Raw genomic sequence first — 24281 nt, 5'->3', positions numbered from 1 at the left:
TTATTTTGATATATCACAGTGAAAGATTTATCGTCCTCTTTTTTTTTTTTTTTTTTTTTTTTTTTTCAAAAAAAAAAAAAAAAAAAAAAAAAAAAAAAGGGAGGAGCAGTGGGGCCAAAGCCTCACTACATAGCTCTGACTGATAGGGAACTTATTATGTAGACCAAGCTGGCCTTGAACTCACAGAGATACACCTGCCTCTGCCTGCCTCCTGAGTGCTAGGATTAAAGGCGTGTGCCACCATGCCTGGCTCATAGCTCTAACTTCTATTTGCTGCTAGTGAAGACTGAGAATGTCTCACTGTGTTAGCTAGGCTTCCCTCACAGGTTCCATCCCAGGCAGCACCACATTTCTCAGCAGTTTTCATGGTTTCGGGTTTCTCAAAAAGTCTCCTTTGGGACCTGACTCTTTCCTCCTCGTGCTGGCTCAGCACAGAGCCCCTGTCTAGAATCCCCTAGTGAGGGGCTGGGGGCTTGGCTCAGAGGTAGAGCCCCTGCCTAGCATGCAGGAGACCCTGTGTTCCATTAGCTTTACTACAAGGATTAAAAAGCCACCACCACCACAAACAACAAGGTTGAAAAGTCACTAAAACTGGGCTGACAACTACCCAAGTAAGTATTTCACAGGTGGCTTTTCTTCTGGGTGTGGGTGGCGGGAAGGCATAAGAAGTTAGACTCTTATTTACACTGTGAAATGCTCTATGGAAGCGTATTTCAGGGAACTTCTTCCTCCTCCATCATCTTTCTCTCTGCTTTAGATGCTGGGATGGAGCCCTGGGCTTTACTCATGCTCTGCAAGCTTTCTGCCATTGAGCTGTATCTCTAGCCTGGGGAGCTTTTTTTTTTGGTCTTTCTGAGACAGTGATACCTGTAGCCCCAGCTGTCCTGGAACTCACTATGTAGACCAGGCTGGCCTTGAACTCACAGAGATCCTCCTGCCTCAGCCTCCCGAGTGCTGGGATTAAAGGCGTGCACCACCACGCCCGGCTTTGTTTTTAAAGTAAGCAAATGCCACTGAGGCTCAAGTCTAGAATACTCTACTGGGGACCCTCCACTGGTGTGGCCTGAAGGACTCCCAGAGGCACCTGCTGGAATCAGAGTCGACCAGTCATTTTTCTCAGCAGGGCACTTCACTTTAGAGAGAGGAGCATCATGTACCACTGCCCCGCCCTGCTCAGGTGCAGAAAGGATGAGATGCCGAAAAAAGAAAAAAGAAAGCTAAGAAAAAAACCCTTACCACTCTGCTTTCATTTCCCTTCGAGTTTTATTTATACCCTGGTGTTGTTCTTGAAAACCAGCAAGGTAACCAGAGAGGAAAACAGCCCTGGGAGGGGCGGAGCTCAGTAGTTACAAGTGTCATGAGATTAGGAGCCGTAGGACAATGGCAACAAACAATGGCATAGAGGACACTGATTTTCCACAGCCCCATCCAACTCCATCCTGGCCCAGTGCCAGGCACAGGAAGTGTGCCTGGCTTTCAAATCCCCAGGTGCACGTATGTGGGAACAGATGGATCTAGGAGTTTTACAGAAGGGGCCAATGCAATTGGAGGGTCGCTGAGCAGAAGAACAGGGAAGAGCTGGGCAAAAGTTCAGGCTGTGAATTCTCCCACCCAAGGTCAAGAGCAGCTCCAGGCCTGGGCCTACACTATGCATTCAGATGGCCTCTGACTGGACAATTCTGTTTAAACTTATCCTCTGACATTCTAATACATGTGTATAATGTAATTTGGTCATATTCACTCCTCACAACCCTCTTATCTGCCCCACTAGTCCCCTCTTATTTCCATGTCTTTTTGTGTGTGACCCTGAGTTGATGGAGGTTGCTTTCATGGGCGTGGCTGGCGGGGTCTCAGCCTCACTATGGCTCAGGCTGTTGCTGGCTTACCTCACTTGCTGAGGCCAACAACGAGGATGGAGAAGGCTCCAAGCTTTCCCTTAGGGAACTGCCCTCCCCAACGAAGCACTGGAGACAGCTTGAGACCACAAGCCCTTCCCGGAGGCTGCTGCCCCCATGTGGCAGACACTTCCTGGTGGCAGAAACTAGTTTCCATTGCTCAGAGGTCATCACACACACAGTGACCGAGCAGCCTGCCATCATTGCAACACCAGGTGCTGGCCTCTCACTAAGTCAGCCCTGCTGAGCTCCTGTGTGCACATGCATACTTCTCTGAAAACCTGTAATGTGTCAGGTGTTTCTTGGAAGCTGCATGCCACATCACATGTTGCTACTGCTGCCAGCCACAAGCCTTTGGCACCTGAGAATTATCTGAGCAACTAGGATGCCAGGGCACAAGGCATGGTGGGGATGTCACCCTGGGTATTGGCTGCCACCTATGGCTGGCCCTCCATATCTGCAGGTTTCACACCTAAGGATTCAACCAACCTCATCTGAACTGAACACACAGACTTCTTCCTTTCTATAAAGGTAGAACAATGCGGCGGGGTTCACAGCCTGCCAGGCACTCTAAGCCACCTGAGAGGCAGTGCTTGTGCCATACTGAGCCATATTACAGGAACCAGCATGGATTTTGATATTCCTGTATGTCCTGGAGCCCATTTTCATAGATACTGAGGGATGCCTGCATCCTCAAGACTCCCTCCCGTCTCCTCTTTCAGATGGCTGGAGTCTGCAGGGGAAGGCCTCCTGCCTTGGACTCCCCTCAACATCTGGCTTGGGAAGCTGTCCCTGCATCCCTGCAGAGGACATGACCCTGACAAGAAGATAGATTTGCTAACAGTACCTGGGCAGACACTTGGGGAAGGAGGGCTCCATGTGAGGGGTCTCCAAGCCACACCACAGTTCTAAGGACAGGATCTGCTTCCTGCCAGGGGACTCTAAGAGGAGCAGGGCAGAGAAGGCTGCAGCATCAGGGCGAGGGGTCAGGCATGTGTAATACTGCTGTCTTTAATTCTTTAGGTTTGCCTGTGTTAAGGGTCTCAACTCAGCCCAGGCTGGCCCAGACTTGACACTACCCCGACTCAGCCTCCTGGTTGCTGGGGACACAAGTGGCCCACCGTACTCCCCACCATACTTGGCTTGCTTCCCTCAGCCCTCGCCAAAAAGGACACACTACCATTAAAACCAACAGACATGATGCAGCCAGTGTGCTGGACTCTCAAGTTGTGCCTTAGCCCCTCACCAAGGCCATGGCTGTCAACAGTTTAGCAGTTTCTTGGAAAGGATGGGCTCTACCGCTGTTTCTTTCATTAGAGACAGTATCTCACTATGTAGCTCAGGCTGGCTTCCAAGTCACAGGAACCCTCCTGGTTCAGCCTGTCGAGTGCTGGGATGATAGGCATGTACCGAGCTGCTCCATGACCAGGCCATCTGAGCACTACCTGCCAGTCAACTTCAGCTGAGCTCAAGGTTCAGTTCTGTAAGCACATGTCACTGCAGAGCCCCTGACAGTTCTGACAATGTCCCTGATACCCAGGGCCAGAGTGGGTAAGGCAGTCATGGCAGGGCGCTGCCCACCCACTAGGCCTGGCTTTTGTCCTTGGGGGGGCCCAGTTTTCACCTGTGTATCTGTTCACATTTTTTCACCGAGCTCTTACCATTCAATACTCTTCTCCCCAAAGTCCAGACATTTGTGTAGCCCACTTTCTCAAGCCTGAGGCCTGCCACCTCCGCCTCCCAGGACCTGTGTCTAACCCTTCTACAGTTTCTATTTCTTTCTTTCCCAGGGCCTTGAATGCGCCAGACAGGTGATCTGACAGAAGACATTCCCCAGTCCCTCCAGCTTGTACTTGGCCACAGGGGTGCTGACTTCATCCCCGGTATCTGCAACACCAGTGGAAGCAAGATGGGCTGTGGATTATGGAATCAGCAGCTTCGCACAGAGGGAAGGAAACACGTCTTACCCCAGGTTTGGGTATTGTCCAGACCCCATCCACTCGCTGCCTTGCATAAAGTTGTAGTCAGAGTGTGACAGGTACAGGGACATACATACATACACGACAACAGTTATGCCTGACCACCCAACCACAACAAGAGAAATGTGAAGGCTGGAGGTGGCAGGATTCCTTGGAGGGGCCTTACCTTAGACATCTGGCTGAAGTCAGCGAAGCCCTCGGCACTGCTGAAGGAGCTGCTTCTGAAGGGGTCTAAGGCTCCGAAGGGATCTACAAGTGGCAGCAACAGTCATGGTTATCATCTGAGCAGGTCTGCTAAGGGTCAAGGCACAGCTCTGGCCCTGGAGTCAAGAGATTCAGGGTAGCTGAGCTGACACTCAGGGTGGCTCATAGATGCAGCCTCTGAGAGTTTCTCCCATGGGGCTTGTGGGAATCATGGTTATCAAAGGAACGTTCAAGCCTGATATGGAAGATGGGCAGGACTGCAGGGTACTCATTTGGCCTGAGGGGCTTAGGTCAGGATCTGGAAGCCCCTAGCCAAGGTCATGCATACAGAAAGCCACATTGATGGGGCTGGAGAAATGGCTCAGCAGTTAAGAGCACTGACGGCTCTTGCAGAGGACCGGGTTTCAGTTCTCAGCACCCACATGGTAGCTAACAACTGTCTATAACTGCAGTTCCAGGGTATTTGACACCTACTTCTGACCTCCGTGGCATTGCACAACATGAAGGCACTTACATACATGCAGGCAATATACTCACACACATAAAATAAAAATAATAAAAATAATAAAGCCACAGTGGTTTGGGGAACGATGGGTTAAAGGCAGCACTGCTCTCACCTGATCCTTTTGAGGAGACACTGGAGGATGAGAAGGGATCGCTGGAATCAAAAGGGTCAAGCTGAGGGAGAAGACAGGAAGATAGTTCACTTATCCTGTCTTCCAGTCGCTCAACCGCACTCTCCTGACAATTTCAAATGTCATAAACCTCAGGGAGGGTAGGGTGACTTCAACAAACCTGGGCAACAGATCGTTTTCTTGCTGTAGAAAACCAATAAATTCTAGAATTTCCCACCAAAAAAATAATTAGGGCATTAAGAGATTACAGAAGAGCTGGGGGGGCATGGCTTAGAGGTAGAATCTCTGCCTAGAATCCCCAGTGAAGGCCTAGAGGTATGCCTTAGAGGTAGAGCCCCTGCCTAGGGTCCCCTAGTGAGGTACTGGAGGTGTGGCTCCAGGGTACAGTGCTTACAGAGCATGTCCAAGGACCTAATTTCAAATCCCAATAATTGGGCATTGTGGCACATGCCTTTCCCAGCACTTGGAGGCAGAGGCAGGCGGATCTCTGTAAGTTCAAGGCCAGCCTGGCATACCTAGTGAGTTCCAGGTCAGCTGGGGCTACAGGGAGACCCTGTCTCGAAAACAAAAAACAACCCCCACCCCCCAAAAAATCAAACCCCAGTGATGTAAAAAAACAAGAACAAGAGATTTGGAAGATCACAGTAGGAGGCTGAGCTGCCAATCAGACAGCTAGCTACATGTGGGGAGAGAGATAATAAAGTACAGATAGATGGCTGTGTTCTAGGAGAAATCACATTTTCTTTCTGGTCTAAAGGACAGAGTCTTGGGACAGCTGTGCCCATGAGAAGGGGAGAGCATAAAGGAGATAGTAATAGAACACATGTGTTCTCTGCACGTGTGAAGCAGCCATGCTAGAGGCTGCAGGAAGAATGCAGTGGGAGGGGTCTGCAGTGGGCGGTGCCCCACCCTGCCGAGTTAGGCGCCTGCTGAAAGAGAGCCACTTGCATTCCTCAAGGGAATGCAACAAACGCCAGTGTCCACCACTATCTAGAAGCCGATTTGTTATTAAACCACTTGACAACCAAAAAAGGCAGAAAATGGAACCAATTCTCAAGGGACAAAGCAATTAATGGGGCTGGTCAGGATGAGCCAGCTGTTGGGGTTCACCAGCAAGGGCGACTATGAAGCAGTCACATGTCTGCTCAACAAGGTAAAGGAAAGCATGCTGACCATAAATGAAAAGAGGGTAAAAGCACTGCTGAGAAATACAGGGACAAATGGGACCTAGAACTGAAAAGGACAATAAGAAGCCAAAGCTTCCTGGGTGACTCCAAAGGCAAAAATAAGCAAATGTGGAGCGAGATCGGCAGAAGTCATCGATCTGAAGAAAACAACATGAACAGAAAAGAACAGGGTGGCAGCCAGACTCAGCAGAGCGCACATGTGAGGTCCTGGGTTCCACCTATAGTAGAGCCATGGGACCTGTGGGACCAGAGCAGAAGGAACCCCAGAAAGATGAGAGAGAAAATAGGACTGAAAAAAGAAAAAAAACAGACACCTAAAATTCACCAGATTTGGGGAAAATATTTATGGGCTCAGACAGCTGAGCAAACTCTTAACAGTACAAAAACGAAGAAAAGCCAAATGATTCACCAGTCACTGAAGGTCAGGGAAGGGACCCACAGAGGCACTGGGAATAACCAGAGAGCAGCAGAGCCCTGCATCCATGGGAGTGACTGCTCGAGAAGGGCTCTTCTAGACTTTTCTAGGGGACTGCTTATCAAGGTCAACCAAGGCAGGACAATAATGGAATACTGCCCCGAGGTGCTGAAAAGTGGATGGCACAACACAGATGACCCCCAGTAGTGTGTGTGACACAGCAAAGGCACACACCGACACAGATGGCCCTCAGCAATGCAACACTAGACCTCAGTATGCTCAGGGATGCTCTCTCAACTGAAGGAAGGTGACTCAAAGGAAGACAGAAATGATAAATCCCTGGGTGATACTCAAAGTACGTTTGTATTTGGACACGCAGCTCAACGCCTGTCAGCCCAGCACAGGGAAGACGAGATAAGATTGCTGCCCATTTGAGGCCAGCCTGGTCTATACAGAGAGACTATGCCTCAAAGGAAAAGAGAGAGCAAGGGGAGGAACAGAGTGAGAGAGCCACATATAAAAGGACAGTCTGGGCAGTGGAAGCACGTGGTCTGTCTATCTGAGACAGGGGCTTGCTGTCTTATACAGGGTGGTCCACAATTCCTGGGCTCAAGTGCTCTCCTGGCTTCACTCTTCCAAGTAAATGAGACAGTGGTATGGCCACTGTGACCCACTGTTTGTGGTGACAAGAGGGTGGCCACTGTGCCTCGCTGTACGTGGTGCTTTGCTGAATCTGTGGGGAGATGGAGAGGCCTTGGGAACAGAGGACCACAGCAAAGGAGGAGGCAGTGAAGGCAGGGGAATAAGAGCTGTCTGAGGACATGCTCGAGCCCTGGCTTGGCAAGGTGGTGGGTCACAGGATGGGGCACTGGTGACTGAGCTGGGTACCGCCTCACCATCAAGGAACGAGAGCAGGCTTGTAGCACCAGCTCTTGGCCATGCTGAGACGCTCCTGATGTCATGGCCTCACCCCAATGCACACCAAGCACAGAGTAAGTGTATGGCCAGAGCAGAGTCACAGCATGCCAATAGCCCAGGGGCCTCACATGGGAACCCCGAGGCTGCCCTGTGTGACCCACTCACCTTTGAAGGTAAGGAAGGGTTTTTCGAGAATGGGTCTGAGGTAAATGGGTCATTTTTTGTCTGTTTCTTGAAGAACTCATCAGAGCTGGAGCCACGGAACGGGTCGCTTTCTTTGAAAGGGTCCCCTCCAAATGGGTCTAGAAAGAGAGGGAACATTGGTGACTAATGACATCACAGAACCCACAGAAGGTGACCCAAGGCAGCAGGCACCATGCATGGGCTTAGGATGAGGCACACACTGGGGACTGAGTAGTCAGTTGCCCAGCGAGTCAGGTGGAGAACCTTTCTGGTGAAGGATTATTCTCCAGTCTCACACAACTCTACACATCTGCCAAGGTTGTCTTGGAACAGCAAGATGGCTCAGCAGGAATAAGAGCTTGCTGCCAAGCCTGAAAACCTGAGTCTGATCCCCAGGACTGACATGGTGAGAGGAGAGAACCGACTCTTCCAAGCTGTCCTCTGACCTCCACACCTGCACTGTGGCACACATGCACATGAGCGTGCATGCATGCATGCATACACACACACATATACACATACACACACACACAATTAATAAATAGTAAGATTTTTTAAAAATTTTTATTTATTTTTATTTTATGTGTATGCATGTATTGCCTGCATGTAGGTAAGTATACCCGTGTCGTGCAATGCCCGAGGAGGTCAGAAGATGCTGTCAGATGCTCGGACTGGAGTTACAAACAGTTGTTAGCTGCCGTGTGGGTGGCTGGGCTTCGAACCCAGGTCTTCTGCAGAAACAACCAATGTTCTTAACCCCTGAGCCATCTCTCCAGCCCCTTTCTTTTTTTCCAAAAGAAAACTTTATTATTTTTATTTTATGTGTATGAGTGTATTGACTGTGTATGTGTAAGTGCACCCATATTGTACAATGCCCATGGAGGTCAGAAGAGGGCACTGGATTCCCCTGGAACTGAGTTACAGACAGTTGTTAGCCGCCATGTGGGTGCTGGTATTTGAACCCAGGTCCTCTGCAAGAACAGACAGTGCTCTTAACTGCTGAATCATCTCTCCAGTCCTTAAATGGTGAATTTTAACTCCAGCACTAGGGAGGCAGAGGTAGGAGGAGCTCTGAGAGTTCCAGGCCAGCCTGGTCTACATTGAGAGTTCCTGGCCAGTGAGGACTACACAGTGTATAGGGTACCTAGCTCAAAAATAATAAAGGAAGAGCAAGGAGGACACCATCCACCTATGAGCTCGGCCCTGGAGAGACTGAAGCAGGAGAATTGCTTGAGCCTAGGAGCTTGCGACTAGCCAAGGCAATGTAATGGGACACTGGCTCAGGGAATACAGAAGGGACCAAGACATTAGGCTCACATGATCCATGATGGTTGTCTTTTCTGCGACATTATCGGTAGTTCCTGACATGACTGGTTGGAGGTCCCTCCATGTATGCTGTGGTATTAAGCCAAACACCTGGACACAGGCAACTTACCACACAAGTGTCCCTGCTCCCCAAAGGAACTAGGTCTAGAGATACTCTAAGCAGTGTCAGAGACACACAGAAACTAGCCTTTACCTGCAGCAGCCGTCTGCTGCTCTGCGAAGGGGTCACTCTGGAATGGGTCACCTGGAGCAGAACAGAGAGAGACATTGCGTTAGGTGCAGGTGATCTGGGGAAGTGGTCTCCTGCATGGTTTAGGAAAGAGTGATTCCCTCCTTACCCTGCCTCTAGAAACACTTTGTGTGAAAGCTGCAGAGCTGCAGCCTAGGGCCAGTGCTGTTTTCTAGCTATATTTAGGATGAACCGGAATGTCTGGTAGGTTGTGCGTCATGGACCAGACCTGGGAGGACTCTCTTTTCTTTCTCCGCCCTGGTTCCCTGCATCTCATTGCCTCCCTCTTCAGTAAGAGGGCAGGGATGCCAGAGGCTGTCCTGGTCATGTCACCATGACCTGGGATGATGCCAAGGTTGCCTGATCTGTCTCTTCAACCTAAGATATTGCAACCCAAACCTGAAAGCCAAAGGGAGCTCCCACCAGTCTTGTCCCTGGCTGGGAGCCATGCTGAAGAATGTACAGCCAGGGTTAGGTGTGGTGGTCACACCTATCAACCCAACACCAGGGACTCTGAGGCAGGAGGAAGAAGTTCAAAGCTAGTCTATACTCACAAAACTAGAAACACCAAAAAACATAATGTCTAGTCAGCCCTCCCCAAGTATTGCAGGGCTCTGTGAAACTTGGGGAAGCCTGGAGTCCTAGCTTCTGTTTGTCTCAAGGAGTCTCAGCTCATAGATGACCCTGGGTTAACTCCACTTGTGAGAGAAAGATTTAGGTATGGGCCCTATCTGATCATGAGACTGACTGGGGAGGAAGCGAGGAAGAAGGTGCCAGCCTGTTGAGGGCTTAGGAACATATCATGGAGGGTCAAGTGGGCCAGCTCCCAAATGCGGCAGCATGCTGGAAGCCCGAAACCCTTCCAAGATTCCCTCCTCCACGTTCTGACCCTCACACCTTAGCTCTTTAGTTACCAGGGGGAGAAGCGTGAGAGACTCATCATGTCTGTTCCCCTCCATCTTAAGCTGCTGTTTCCTGGTTTCCCCAGGCATCTGACAGTTCTAAGGAGCATAACCAACACAATCTTGGGGCTGGAGAGACAGCACAGCTGTTAAGTGCCCTTGCTGTTCTTGCAGGGGATCTGAGTTCAGTCCCCAGCACCCACATCATGTGGCGCATAAGCACCTGTAACTCTAGCTCTAGGGAATTCGACACCTTCTTCTGGACTGTACAGGCACTGCACTCACAAGCACATATCCACAAGCAGACAAACGTAATTAAAAATAAATCTTAAGAAACAGTTATTCCATCGGGAAGTGGGCTCAGGGGTACCTTTGAAGGGGTCAGCTCCTTTAAATGGGTCAGACTTGAAGGGGTCCTCTGCCTGGAAGGGGTCCGGATGTAGTTCTTGGGAGGTGTTGCTAAATAACAAGGCCTTGTTTTTGAAAGGATCATCCTAGGATGGGTAAAGAAACATGACAGACACTGAGTTATTTCTGATTTAAGCAAAGTACAGGATTCCACACTGAACTCACATCTGCAGTTGACAAGATGTGGTAAAAAAGGACTATGCTGCAGAAGAGTCACTGAAGTGGAGACAGGTTAACTACAGCCCTGGACTTTGGCTCATTCTCTGTGACAATAGTGGAAACTGGGTGTGCCACACATGGAAACTCTGCACCACAGCTTTGTAACTTCTCAGTAAATCTAAGTGTAAAATAAAGTCCTTGAGGGGAAATGGCCCAAATGTCCAACAGGTAAATGAATAAGCAGATGGGATCCACCCATCCATACAGTGCAACAGTATTCAGCCTTGAAGAGGAAGGACAGCCGGCCATAAGATGGAGGAGACTTGAGGACACATGCTAAGTGGAAGTCAGAGGCTGGTCACACTGTGCGATCTACTCACACCAGGGTCCCAGAGCTGCCACACTTCAGGGACACACAGTAAAATGATGGAAGCCAAGGACAGCGAGAATGGGAGTGAATGTAGAACAAGGAGATGGAAGCTGCCTGCTGCCAGCCCCAGTAAAAGTTGCCTGGCTTAAGGGCTGGGTAATGACCCTCATCATGGTTCCTACACCAAGAAACCAGTGAGCCGTTTCTGCCCAATGAGGAAATGGGACTCGGGTGGCACTGTGCAGTGGCAGCTGCTAAAGCATGCAGGGCACTTTGCATTTTTATAAAAAGCTGCTTATTTCTAGACACAGGCGAATGTATTCAAAGCAGCAGAAAAAAACATTTACTTTTGAAGGGTGCATTTTCGTAGAGGCAAACGGCCAGGGGTGGGGGTTACCTCTGCAAACAGCATATGGGCTTAGAAGTCAGGGTTCCCTTCTGCCTAAGACAGACATACCTGCAGTGAAAACAGGGCCATTGCATTGGGGAGGGGTTCTCCCTATAGCCCAGCACTCACTATGTAATCTAGGGTGGCCTTAGACTCACAGAGATCCACCTGCCTCTACCTTCTGAGTGCTGGGATCAAAGGCATGTACCACCATGCACAGCCGGTCTTTTTTCTTCAAAGCACAACTCTGTTCCTGACACAGATGCACCTTGGCCTGTCAAACTGAGTGCAACCAAGTCATTGTGAAGCAAGTGCATCTGTGAAAGTAGACAAGGGTTTGAAGAAATGGCACGAGCAGTCCAAAAGGACACTTTTTGTAATAAGGCTGCCTCTGCCTGGGGGCAGTTAGCAAGGGCAGAAGGAGGAGCTGGGCTAAGAGGACATCACCCCAGCTCCTGGGAGACTGAGGCAGGGGGATCAGTAGTTTACAGGCCAGCCTGGCTACACAGCAAGATTCTCTCAAGAAACAAAGAAACAAAAATAAAAAAGCAGCAGCAGCCAGCAATGCAGGCTGTGACAGGAAAAAAAGCAGGAGGGCTAGTCTCTTACCTGGGACCGATTCCTTGGAGCCTCTGGGCACAGGCCTTCCTGGGGAAGCCAGGCCGGGTCCTCAGGCAAGTTAAACACAGATGTGCCCAAACACAGCATCTGCTGATGGTGCCGGGCTCCCTGTAGATGCCAGGGTGCTGCTGACCCTGAGATGCATACACCCCAAAACCAGCCGCTGGGGTTCAGGGACAGAGAGATGCTGGTGGGAGGTCCTGATATAGGAAGCCTGTGGGCTGGGGTGGGAGAGACTTCTTGTGCCATGGCATGGACAAAGGATGGATGTGTGGCTGCTGGGGTTTAAGTTCACAGAGAAATGCTGCGAAGTCCTAACCTAGGAACCTACAAGCCAGGGGGTAGACCTCTTGTGCTACACTGTGGGTTCTTACCCACAGTAAACTGCACTCCCACAAGACAGAGGGATGAGAGAAGAGGACCCAGATAAGCTACAGCCTTAGCCACAATGGCTGGGCCTCAGGGAGGAAGCGTTTAGTTTTGATGTACCATTTACTAACAGGTCAGTTTACTTAGGATCAAAGAATGGATGACGGTGAATTGATGGCTTTCAATGGTACAAGGAGACTGGGAACCTGGGCTGCCACCTCTGCTTGGATGGCTGAGCCCATGACACACGGCCAGGAGGAATTACAGGCTGCTTGAGCAGCCACGGCTCCCTCCCCTTCAAAGGGGGCTCAGGAAGATGCAGAGCAGCTGGGTCTGGCTCAGTGTAAAGCCCTTGCTGAGCACGCCTGAGGCCCTAGCATCCAGCAAAGACACTACAGGTCTCACATCGTTAAAATGAGGAATGTGCCACTCAAGAGCTGAAAAAAAAATTTTTTTGCCTCCTACAAATGTTGTGAATGTAACCACCCACATTCAAAATGAACTGAGGGCATGTCACCCCGAGGAAGTGCAACAGGCAAATACAGGCCTATGCTACTTCCATGTAGGGGCCATCTTCTGCAAAACATACCAGTGGGTGACGTCCCTATGTGCACACCATCAGAGACATCTCGATGTCACCAGTAGATGCCATCTTCCTGGACCACTCAGTCATGTTCATGTGGTCTCTCGTTGATGGAGGTGTTATTATTATATACTACAACTACATTTGAGGTGAGTGTTAAGTCCCTTCGGAGAGGTGAAATATATTTGACTAATTTCACTTAATTACTAATTCTCAGTGCTGAGAAACCCAGGGTTTCACACATGCTGGGCAAGCTCTCCACTGCTGAGCCACCCTGGGTACTGAGATAAAAGTTTGGTAGCCAGTCCTAAGTGCCACCTTCTTCAGGACACAGACATAGCCCCGGAAAGGGAATCAAAGGCTCTGGGACACTGCTTCCTTTTAAAGGGCATTGGTGGAGCCTGTGCTGAGGCTCCTGCCATCTGCTCTGGTATAGAGAGACGCTCTATACCAGACCACAGCTGATTCCTCTCTGGGGGGTCCACTGACCTGTCTCAGCATGCTACAGGGCTGGAAGTGCCCGAGGACCTGACCTGTCACAAGTCCTCAGAGAGGCAAACTGGGATGCTGAGTGACTTTTTCTCTGCTGGCAGGGTACACAAGGGAGAGGCTCCCATCAGTCACAACCAGAGGAGAGATAATAAAAAAAATATGGCTTTAGCCAGGCGTGGTGGTGCACGCCTGTAGTCCCAGCATTTGGGAGGCAGAGGCAGGCGGATTTCTATGAGTTCAAGGCCAGCCTGGTCTACACAGTGAGTTCCAGGACAGCTTGGGCTACAGGGAGACCCTGTCTCAAAAAGACCAAAAAAGAAAAAAAATGGCTTTTGGTTGGGGCATTGGCTCAGTGCTGAGCACTTGTCTAACGAGGCCCTGGGTTCCACCCTCAGCACTGAAAACAAAAATTTATAACATAAATGAATATGGACTTAAGAATCCTTTGTCTCTCGGAAAAGTCACACCAGGTATGCTTAACACTCAGCTTAGTGATCTGAAGAGAACTGCCCATAGAAAGCTCTGGAAGCAACCACTCTGGTTGCACTGTTCTTCAGGAGCCTGCTCCCCTTGGAGACCTGATGGAACGCGCTCTGCTCTGGACAGTCCCCAGATGGAACACTAAACAAAGACCTTGCTTCAAAGTGTTTATTAAGAAATGGAAACAACCCCCCAAGATGGTTTTAAAGCTGTATTTGTACAACAAGATACAGTTTTCCCTTCAGACACCAGCTGTGAGTTTCTAGTAACATATTTGACATCCACATTGCACAAGTGACTATTGTTTGAACAGCCCATTTAAAAAAACGAACAAAAATAAGAAAAATAGAAAAAAGCTTTAGTGGTGGCAGTGGGGAATCACTTGCCACCAACACATCAGTTACTCCATTGCTAAGTTGTATTCAGTGATGTAGGTCTAACAAAAACTACAGGAGTGCCAGGCATGCTGGCCCACACCTTTAATCCCAGCACTCAGAGGCAGAGACAGGCAGATCTCTGTGACAGTGAGACCAGCCTCATCTACATACCAAGTTTTAAGCCAGCCAGGGCTAGAGAGTAAGAGCTTGTCTAAAAAGAAAACAAACAAACAAACAACAAAACAAAACAAAACAAAACACCACAGGATGTTAACGGGAGTACTTCCCTAGACCAGGACACAGGACCAGCTAGCTGTAAGGACTGGACAGGGATGAAGAACAGGCTTATGGCAGAAACACACACAAGGGACAAAGAGGCTATAGAGCAGGGAATTCCATGAGAATTCCATGGACCAGTGAAGCCAGAGGGCCACAGTGGGCAAGAAGCTACCTGTTAGCCAGTCCAAGAGTGAAGGGGACCTGAGGGCGGCCAGATTACAAGGGACAGGTGAGAGCACTAACAGCACCTTCTAAGCGGTGCAGGGGAGGCACAGGCTTCCCTGTGAGTTCTAAGAACTCAAGAAGATAAAGGATGAAGGGGGGGAGGCACAGGGGACTGTGCTTACAGTGCAAGGCATAGCCCTGGAAGGTGAATTTGCAGCAGGCAGTGCAACACTCCCAACACTAGAACCAGCTGGTCCCACCACACAGACATAGCGGGTTGGAGGCTCCCAACAATGGACACAGACAACCTGAAAGACTGTCACACCTGCTTGGGTGTCGGTGGCTCACAGGTGACCCAGGCCGGTTCCCATAAGCCTGGGAGCAATATCCTAAGGTCCTAAAGTAGCCACAGGAGAGTCCACTGCTAGCTGACATGCAGACTCACTGGAGGATGGAACCAAGGATCCTATGCATGTTTAGCAACGCTCACCAACAAGATGCGTCTCCAACCCGTTCTCTTTCATCTTTTGGATGCATCTGATTTTCAAGGGGCTCTCTACAGAAGGATACACATGCACTCCAGGTCCCCAACAGGAGTGTGGGGGCTTCTACAAGCATGGAACCAAATTGGTTTTGGTTATGTTGGCCAGGCCCTCTGCACTTAGATAACTGGCCCAAGAGAAGCCTTCTAAGGACATGGAGAACTCAGCCTCACTGGCTTCAGGGTGGCAGGGTAGAACTCGGTCACCTGGGTTCTGCAGGGTGCCATTAAAAACAAGGAGTAGCTGCTCACTGATGAGCCTGGCACACATGCGGATCCACAGCTGGAATAGACCCACATGGGCCAGGAAATGCTTATTCAACCTTTACCATGGCTCCAAAGCTGCCTCTTTCTGCCAGCAAGACACCTTCACTCAGGGCAGCCAAGTCAGGCAGGCTGGTGCTGGGGACCCCGTCAGGCAACTGGTCATACTGTTCTAGGCTCCGATGAGCTTCCAGGCGGCTCTCCTGCAGGTGTGACAGCTTGCTCCTTGCCTATAAAGACAAATACCATAGGCATCAAGGGCAGCTCTGGGTCAACCGGTAGACACCCTGCCCCAGAATTCACACACTGGTAAGGACTGGAGTACACAGACTATTGTCAGCAGCCAGGAAAGGCACTGCTGCTTCTCTGGAGGCTCTGCATCCCAGTACCTGAGAGGGACCTGCTACTCTGGAGGCTCTGTGTCCCAGTACCTGAGAGGGACCTGCGCTCACCCAAATGTCTGCCAATGCTCAATGAAATGTTAACTGATCCAGATCTAGATTCATAATCTCTTCAACTGAGTCAGCAGTCATGTTTCAGGCTGGGGCTATGAAGCCCTCCACTTGCTTCCCCTTGCTCCTACAAAGGACACGTGAAGCCCAGAAAGGGAGGGTGGTCAGTGTGTACCTCCACCTGGCCTTACTCGCTGTGCAACTCTGGGTCTGGTCTGGTTCCTCCTGTTCAAAGAGGAGCACTGGGAGTGATGGAAAGACATGTATGGAAATGCCATGATGAAACCTGCTGTGCATTAATATATACTGCTAGAAAAAAGACAAAAAGAGAAATGATAAGAAGGCCTGGTGTGGTAGCAAAATCCCTGCCATCCAGCACTCAGAAAGCTGGAGCAGGAAGGTCACAAGTTCAAGGGTGGCCTGAACTACAGGGCGAGACCCTGTCTCAAAAGAAACTAACAAACAAATAAAAACAAACAGAAAAGGAAATGATGGACAGAGGCCTGCTGCGGTGGCTGACAGGGCGGTGACACACATGGCAGCTAGTGGCGTCTACATGTGTCTTGGACCCATCTTGACTCAACAGGTTACTGAAAGTAACCCTACAGAAACTAAAGGACAAAATACAACATGGTTCATGAAGCCACTGGAGCGTGTTGGGGTGGGGAGAGCCTCATGGGCCTATCAGCCTGCAGACTGTAGACCAGCAGGCCACTTCAGTCCAGGGGTCATGTGGCTAGGTCATTTTCCTACTGGTCAGCATCATGCCATCTATGGCCTACCACCCAGAGCCTGTCAGGGGTTGGTGACCACCACATGCAGGAGGGCAGGGCAGGACCAGCACTTTCTCCTAACCATCTCATGAGGTTCTTGTAATCCTAACAGGGAGGGAGGCCAGGCATCTTGAGAGTCAGGAGGCACCCTGGGCCACAGTCTAGGAAGCCCTTAAACAGCTAATATCCCCAGCACTGCTGCCCCAGAGTACTCTGGGAGAGTTGCAGTGACAGTGCACACACAGTGGACCCCAGCTGCACTGAGTGCATGGCATCCCCATGGTGGCACCTGGTTGATCTCATCCTGTGTGGACTTCAAGGACTTGAGGATAGTCTCCAGCTGGGCACGACCAGCCTGGATGCTCTGCTCCAGTTGCGTCTCCTCCTGCTGCAGCCGGTTTAGCTCTGACTTGGCCCGGTTCAGGTCATCCTCCTGGGATTTTAAGTCAGATTCCTGAGACTGGATTTGGGTTTTCAGTGATGAGATCTGAGGAGAGAGGGCAAAAGGATTCACAAGACAGAGCACAGAAAAACGCATCAGAGTGCTCACCCTGTGTGAGCCTGAAGGGTGGCTCTGGAGAAGCAGAGCTAGGCTGGGAAGACGGCTCAGAAGGTGAAGGCGCTCGCCACCAAGCCTGATGACCCTCTGAGTTCCATCCCTAGGACTCAAATGGTGAAAGGGGAGGACCGATCCCCTAAGTTGTTCTCTGACTTCCACATTTGTGCACACCCCTAACAGATAGACAAATACATAAGGAAATAAAATAAAAAATAAAAATATGTAGAACAGGAGTGGGAGCACACACCTGTTACCCTGATGCTCGAGAGGCTGGTAGGTGGGTGGTGAGCTCCAGGCTAGCCTGGAACACACAATGAGACCCTGTTTCAAAATAAATTGAATACAAATGAAGGAACGAAAGAAGGATCCATAGTGCAGGATGGAACACTACTGAGAGTCTGTGTGCACATGCATTCAAGTGTGTCATGGTGTCTATGTGGAGACCAGAGGTCAGCCCTCCTTGTTGTTTGGCCCTCCTGTCTCCAGCTCCCATCTCCCAGCAGGGATGCTGGGGTTACAATGTTACATGTTCAGCTTTCGGCGGGAGGGAGGGGTGGTTGGGGATTCAAACACAGTTCCTCATGCTTTCATGGCCAGCACTTTCACCTACCGAGCTATCTCCAGCATCCTCTAAGACAGAGTTCTTATCTCCTACAAAGAGGCCCAGGGAAGAGGCCACCTAACCCTAGCTCATATGGCTGGCTTCCTCCAGTGCAATTCTTTCTACCCCAAATCTAAGACCAGATTGCAAAGGCAGGGACTGGGCCATGGCTCCATGGTAAGCACTTGCCTGGCATACACAGGCCCTGGTTCCATCCCCAGCAGTGCAAAACAAACAAGAACACTAGCTTTTCCCGTGTGGTGGACAACAGACCACTCAGGAATAGGGAGGAGCAAGGCACACGACAAGCGTGAGCTCGCTACCTGTCCCAGGCTGAAGTCTGCACACAACCACAGAAGGAACGTAAGGGCTCTGCAGTTACCTGGGCTATAGCCTCCAGTTTGTGACAAGCAGTGGGGACACTAGGAGGTAGAAGAGGCTCCTGGGTACTAATGTTGTATACCTCAGATGGGCCATTTACAGGTCAGGCCTCAAAGGCCTGGTTGCTTCCAACTCTACCAAACAAGCAGGATGTCATGCTGCAGGTAATGACTCAGAGAAACCCAGACATACCCGTCAACAGTGGGGAAACACCTTTCAACTATGGAGACTCACCACCTGAGTCTCATCCTGGCACTTCTGCCTCACATCACTCAGCATGTCCCGCAGTTTGGCCTTCTGCTGGTCCATCTCATCCAGGCGGTCCTGGGCGTCCTGTTTCTGAGCTTCAAGCTCCTGAAGACTGCTCGTTTCTCGGTCCAGGTTGTTCTGTAGTTCCTAGGGAGACAGGTAGGCACTGGTAATGAGGCCAGAACAAGATTAAATGACTAGAAACAGTGCTGGGCTAGACTCTGCAGTAGACCATGTATGGGCCCTTGGGTTCATCCCCAGTACCTGCCAAGCATGCCTGGGGTCCCCCAATTTCCTTCCCGTCACTGCTGAGAACCTAAGAGGCCCTGGGTTCCACTCATGGTGCTTTCCCAGGATGTGTACAAGACCCTGGGTTCTGTTCTGGCTCTGCTAGACACATTTTCCTTGAGTTGCATCCCAGGCCAGCTGAGCATGTGCAAGTCCCCAGGTCCTCTCCCCAGCGCCTTTGAGTGCACTTCAGGCCCTGGGGTCTGTCCCAGAATCTGCTGGCACACATGGGCAACTGGGAGGACTACTGATGTTACCAAACATCCATTGCAGCACCACCAAGAGACCCATCACTTTTGAGCAAAGCTCAAGATACTTGTGCTAACACTTACACAGCCCCTACATTTAATACAAAGCAGCTGAAGCCTTACCTGTACTTCAGTGGTTTTCTGTCTGATCGCCTCTTCCTTCTCTCTGATGTCTTGCTCCAGTGAGTACTTTTCTCTGAAGGTTTAAAGGCATTTCATGAAAACAGTCAGTCGGGTGACAATGTCATGGCATAAAACTGCCCGACTTCTTGGGCCTAATTCCAGGGTTCCCATTCAGAGCCTTCTAGCTCCTGTGTCTGGATGTGGATTGAGAATGTTCCACAAAGGTTCGTGTGTGGGAAACTTGGTCTGCAGTGCTGGAGTGAAGTGGGATGGTCAGAGCAAGGCAATTCAGTCATGGACCAGCTACTTTTGGAAAAATTAACATAGTTCTCTCAGGAGCCTGGTAAGTTCCAGATCTAGCCAGAGTCCCTGGAGCTTGTCACGTGATTGGTCTTCCAAATGAGCTAAACAAACTCCTTTTCTTTCTACATTACCCAGTCTCAGGGATTTTTGTTACAGCAACACTAAATAGGCTAACACAACAATCTCCCCTTGGGCCTTACAAACACAAGCCCTCCCTCCCAAAGCCACCTCTGTCTAGAAGCAGAGCACTGTCTCCACCTGGTGGCCAAAGAGGAAAGTGAAGCTATCCTAGGCATGACAAAGACCTCCCTTGCTGATGAAGGAACAGGGGTGGTATCCAAAGGCAGTGAGGAGCCCCCAGCTGACAACCAGTGAGGAACAGAGAGCTGGGACCCATAGTAGCAAGGACCTGGCACGTCCCCAATATGCAGGCACGCACCTCGTCCTCACGTTCCAAATGCCCCGGACAGCCTGCTTCAGGAGACTGAACCTCCACCTATAGAACTGTGGAGTAATTTATTTATGCCACAAGAACTGCTCCATTTCTGTGACTTTTATCCCACTGGAAGAGCCCCCTGCCCATCCCACACCTGCTCACCTATGACTGAGCCTGACACTCAGGAGTAGCCCATGACCCACTCAACAGGTCAATGGGAACGCTGGTGATAAAGAACTGCAGAAGGTGCCACCTGGGGCACCAGGAAGGAGCAAGGTAAAAGGCTGTCCTGCATAAGAGCCTGGGAAGGACTCTGAGGGAAGATGTGGGACTGAGCAAATATGGTGGAAGATGGTTCTAGAGGAAAGGAACAGCAAGGCAAAGCTGGGCTGGGGAAGCTAGGGGAAGAGGTGGAGTGATGCAGAATGAAGTGGCAGCTCCCAGTCTGCGAAGTCCCCAGCCTGTGGAGTCCCCAGCCTGCGGAGTCCTGTGGCAGACCAGTGAGGTCGCCTGGCCCCTGTGCCCACTCTAGCTGCTCTGTAGTAGGCGGTGTGGAGGTAGCCCACTGTGAATGCCAGGCACTCAGGACCCAGGCTGTTTCCTTGGATGCAGGCCAGTTCCCGTACTAGTGTCTCTCCTTGTCCCTGGTGTCTGTGGCCATCTCTGTCTGCAGGGCCAGTGCAAGTAGCTGTTTGGCCACAACCCACCTAAGCCCCCCCCGCCCCCACAGGCTCTGGCTCAAACTGAAGCCAGTATGAGGATCAAATCCCTCCCCTCTGTCTAAGAGGTCTCGATGATGTTCAAGCCCACTGTGTCCAGCAACTGGCCAGGATGAGGGCAGAGTGCTGGCCACACTTCATACCTCTGTAGCTGGGCAATCTCCTGGCTGATGTCATCTAGCTCCTTCACTCCAGTGAACTCGCCTGAGCCAAGAGCACTAGAACTGTCCTAGGATCAAAGTCAGGCATGAAATCACCAAGGGCCAAGCCACATCTCCATACAGCAGGTATAGGCCTGGGGCCCAGAGGACAAAAGTGCTGGCTGCTGTCCTGAGAATACACAAAGGTGAGTGAGCACCCAGATCCCCCATCCCCCAGGCCTACTGGGCATCACGGCTTGGACTGCGGGGCTCTTGGGCACCAGCACAAGTGCCACAAACAGAAGCAGAGAGTCTGGATACTCACCGGGACAGGAGTGCCTCTTTCTGAGGGCGGCACCATGTCGGGTGAGAGGACTTGTGGAGGGTCGATGCCTTTACTGACCTTCTGCTGAATGAAATACATAGCTAACGCGAATTGGTCTTTGCTTAACTTCCCCGTTTGCCTCGTATCGGCCAGGGCCCTGGGAGAGACGTGGGACGCCATTACACACCATGGATGGGGTTCCAGCCAGCACCAAGTCAGCCCCACTTTCACCAAACCCATCGGGACCACAGAAGGCCCTTTCTGCACTGGGCACCATAGGTGCCACCTCTGATGTCACCATCAGTGACAGGTGAGGACCTGAGGCTGCTCACTGGTGGGCTGTGTGTGAGCAGGGCTCAAGTTGACAGAACACAAAAGTGCTCCCTTTCAGGAAGGCCCCAGCAGCCTGCAAGGGAAAGGCTTTCATCTTGTTCCTGGAGCCTCAACGCAGGTGCCCAGCACAGACCAACACCCCTGGGCAGAGAGGGCATCAGGTGTCGTCTAGCCTGCAATTCTGGAGGCTGCGCAGCCTGGAAGACTGGCCCACTGGTTTCCCGTGAGGATTCTGATCAGCAACGCTTCTTTTCATGCTGTGGTCTATAGCCCCTAAAACTCCCAATTGGGTGGTGCTAGGGGTGGGCCTTTGGGAGTGAGGGGACTTGAGCCTTATCAAAGGGACCTTGGGCTCTCTCCATGCCTGTCGGGCAGCAATATGAGAAGATGGGGTTTTTGTAAACCAAAACATAGGCCCTGACCAGATACCACAGACTATGACAAGACATCACAGGTCCTAACTAGATGCTGTTTGGCTAGTTCCATGGTCAGAAACTCGCATGCGCTAAACCTGCCTCTTGGGCCCACAGAGGCTACTTAGGGGTACGGCTGTCAGGCACAGAGCAGTTTCTTTCAAGTAGTATGTCCCACACTATTGAAGACAGGGTCTTGCTATGTAGCCCAGGCTGGCCTGCAGCTCCTGCTCCTCCTGCCTCATTCAAGGCCTTCTGGTCCTTTCAAACGTGGGCAGTGAATAGCAGCATGCGGTGGCCCTGTACAGCCAGAGCAGAGGCTCCAGAACACTCACTGGAACAGAGCAGGGCATAAAGCTCTGGAGGCCTTGAGACATGTCTCCCTGTCATGCCACGTGCTTCTCCTGAAGCTGCCTTCTGCCTCCTGGTTTTAGGCACGCCAGACTCCAGTTCAGATGCTGGCAATGAGCAGTCCTGTGAGCACAGACCCTTAGGAGGGTCACTGATCAGGGCTGTGGTCAGATGGAGTGGGGTGCAATGCTTTCGTGTGTCCATACCCTGTGCTATAGCTACTGCAGAGCATCCATGAAGAGCAAACATGGGCTGTCTGCAGTCATCCACATCACCAGGAGTCCAGTACCATGAGTCTGACACCACTGCACAACAGGCAGACCCTGCATGTCTCCTCCACACCACTGCTCCCCTCTTGGCACTGAGGTCGCCACGCACAGTGGCCTTAACTGGGTTCATTCTTTCACTTGCCCACCCCACAAGAAATGGGTTTCACTTCCCTTCTTTCTTCAGTTTGATGGGGGTAGGAGGGGGAAGCTACAGGGTTAGAACCCATGCTGGATGAGGTTTTTCAGTGGTGTGTGGCTGCTTTGGGGTCACACATGCTCTGTAAGTGAGCACAAAAAACCTGTTCCCTACACTGGGCTTTGGTGGAATCCTACTTGAAATTGTTGTTGGTGCCCTGTCTTGAGGTGGGGGAGACACCTGTCACATCCCCACAGAAAAAGGTCCACACAACACTGAGGTACAGACAAGGATTTGGCCACCTGCCTGTCACTCTGCTGGAAACAGGGTGCTACTCTTCCAAGCAGAGTCTCTGCGGAATACCCAGGCTAGTACCACTGGAGCCCACACAAAGGGATTCCTCAAGTTGCGACAAGTGCCTGTCACACAGCAGCTGAGGCAAAGTCTGGCCTCCTGTGCTAGAGCTAGTTAGAGCACTTTAGGACCGCCAGGCAAGGGCTAACTCCCAGGAAGCAGGGGCTTCGCCCTTCCTCACTTGGACAAGACCTGCAGTAGGTGGGTAGGAGACCTTGAGCCCCACCCTCCTCTTTGTCTCCCCATCTGAGCCACCTCCATTGTGGCTTCCATCCTTACCAGATGTGTGCCAGCAGGTTCTGAGTAAGGCCTGAGCGCATGAAGACCTCCCTCACCTCCTGGCCACTCACATAACCATCCAGGTCCAGGTCAGTCTTCAGGAAGATCTCATCAAACCGCATCTTGTCTGCCACCGGCACCACCCAGGCCACTGGTGGCTGAAACAATCACAACAGTTAACTGGAAGCTGTTCATGAGAAGTGAGCCCCAAGCCAGACCCCTCAGCTCCTCTGTTTACTGAAAGCATCTCTGAGAGCCACCATGATGCGGGGGACCTGGCCCCACTCTGGCCTCCTTCAGGTACCAGCACAACTGTGTTCCTGATAGGTGACAGGTAGCTGTGCAGGCCCTTTCAGAGGCCCCAGCACATCAGAGGGCCCCTAGCCTGAGGCTAACAGCCTGGTGCGGTAAGGTGCCCACAGCTCTGGGGTTAGGTCCTGCTGCCTGCTCCCACTGCCTGCTCAAGTTTCACTGAAGAAAAAAAGCAACTAGCACTGTGGGCCCCACCACGGCAGCCTCTTCAAAACCCAGGCCCCCAGAACTCTTGAGCACAGCTCTTACACGCAGCTCTTCCCACAACTGATGGATAGGATGGTCACCTGGTGTCTCCAACCGGCTCACCGCAGCAAGGCTCACAGTGTCTGCATCCTTGATTCTACAGACATTTGTCTCATCCAGTTTCCACTGTTTTTTTTTTTTCAGTACAATCATTGCTCAGATCTGATGAAGCAGGAGGGGCAGGAGGATCAGGAGTTCTAGGCCAGCTAGTACTACATATAGTGAGACCTTGACTTCAATGGGCACAGGGCACATTATCAGCAAAGGATTGACCTGTGCTGTGCAGCCATGCCCCACAGCCTCTTTGAGCCCAAGAGTCATGTTCAGTACTGGCTACTGAACCCTAATAAAGACATTAAAACTTGTGATGCCTGTGCTCTCATCTATGCAACAATGTAGTATCTTCACAGAGCTTGTGTCTGTCCTCCCAAACACATTCCCCACATTCACATGACTCAGAATGCCTGACTCAATGCCAAGGCTGTGTGTCTGGCCTGACTGCTTTTGTCTTACCAAGTGAGGCCCTCTGAAATGTTATCACAGGACAGCCTTCACCTTCATCTTTGACTTCTCAGCCTTCAGGCAGTGAGTTACAGCCCTCTGGGTTTTTTGGGTTTTTTTT

At 51.0% G+C, this 24281-nt stretch overlaps 1 protein-coding gene across 8 annotated transcripts in view; it reads right to left on the bottom strand.

The window, feature by feature from the left end:
- Eps15l1 (epidermal growth factor receptor pathway substrate 15 like 1) overlaps positions 1-24281 on the bottom strand; it is an 82504-nt gene that overhangs the window by 21376 nt on the left and 36847 nt on the right. For all 8 annotated transcript variants that reach the window (XM_017795951.2, XM_008824661.3, XM_029559378.1 and 5 more), the window contains 12 exons: positions 23102-23259; positions 20967-21123; positions 20645-20730; positions 19044-19116; positions 18370-18531; positions 16884-17081; positions 15435-15599; positions 10244-10367; positions 8936-8986; positions 7399-7535; positions 4696-4756; positions 4041-4123 (listed from right to left, as the gene is read on the bottom strand). In XM_017795951.2, coding sequence (XP_017651440.1) covers positions 4041-4123; positions 4696-4756; positions 7399-7535; positions 8936-8986; positions 10244-10367; positions 15435-15599; positions 16884-17081; positions 18370-18531; positions 19044-19116; positions 20645-20730; positions 20967-21123; positions 23102-23259 — 1455 coding nt within the window. The remainder of the gene's footprint in view (positions 1-4040; positions 4124-4695; positions 4757-7398; positions 7536-8935; positions 8987-10243; positions 10368-15434; positions 15600-16883; positions 17082-18369; positions 18532-19043; positions 19117-20644; positions 20731-20966; positions 21124-23101; positions 23260-24281) is intronic.

The sequence above is a fragment of the Nannospalax galili genome, unplaced genomic scaffold, assembly GCF_000622305.1.
Source record: "Nannospalax galili isolate Female #2095 unplaced genomic scaffold, S.galili_v1.0 scaffold529, whole genome shotgun sequence".
Taxonomy (NCBI): Eukaryota; Metazoa; Chordata; class Mammalia; order Rodentia; family Spalacidae; genus Nannospalax; species Nannospalax galili.
The sequence above is the reverse complement of the archived record's forward strand: the minus strand, read 5'-3'. Positions and strand labels throughout refer to the sequence as shown.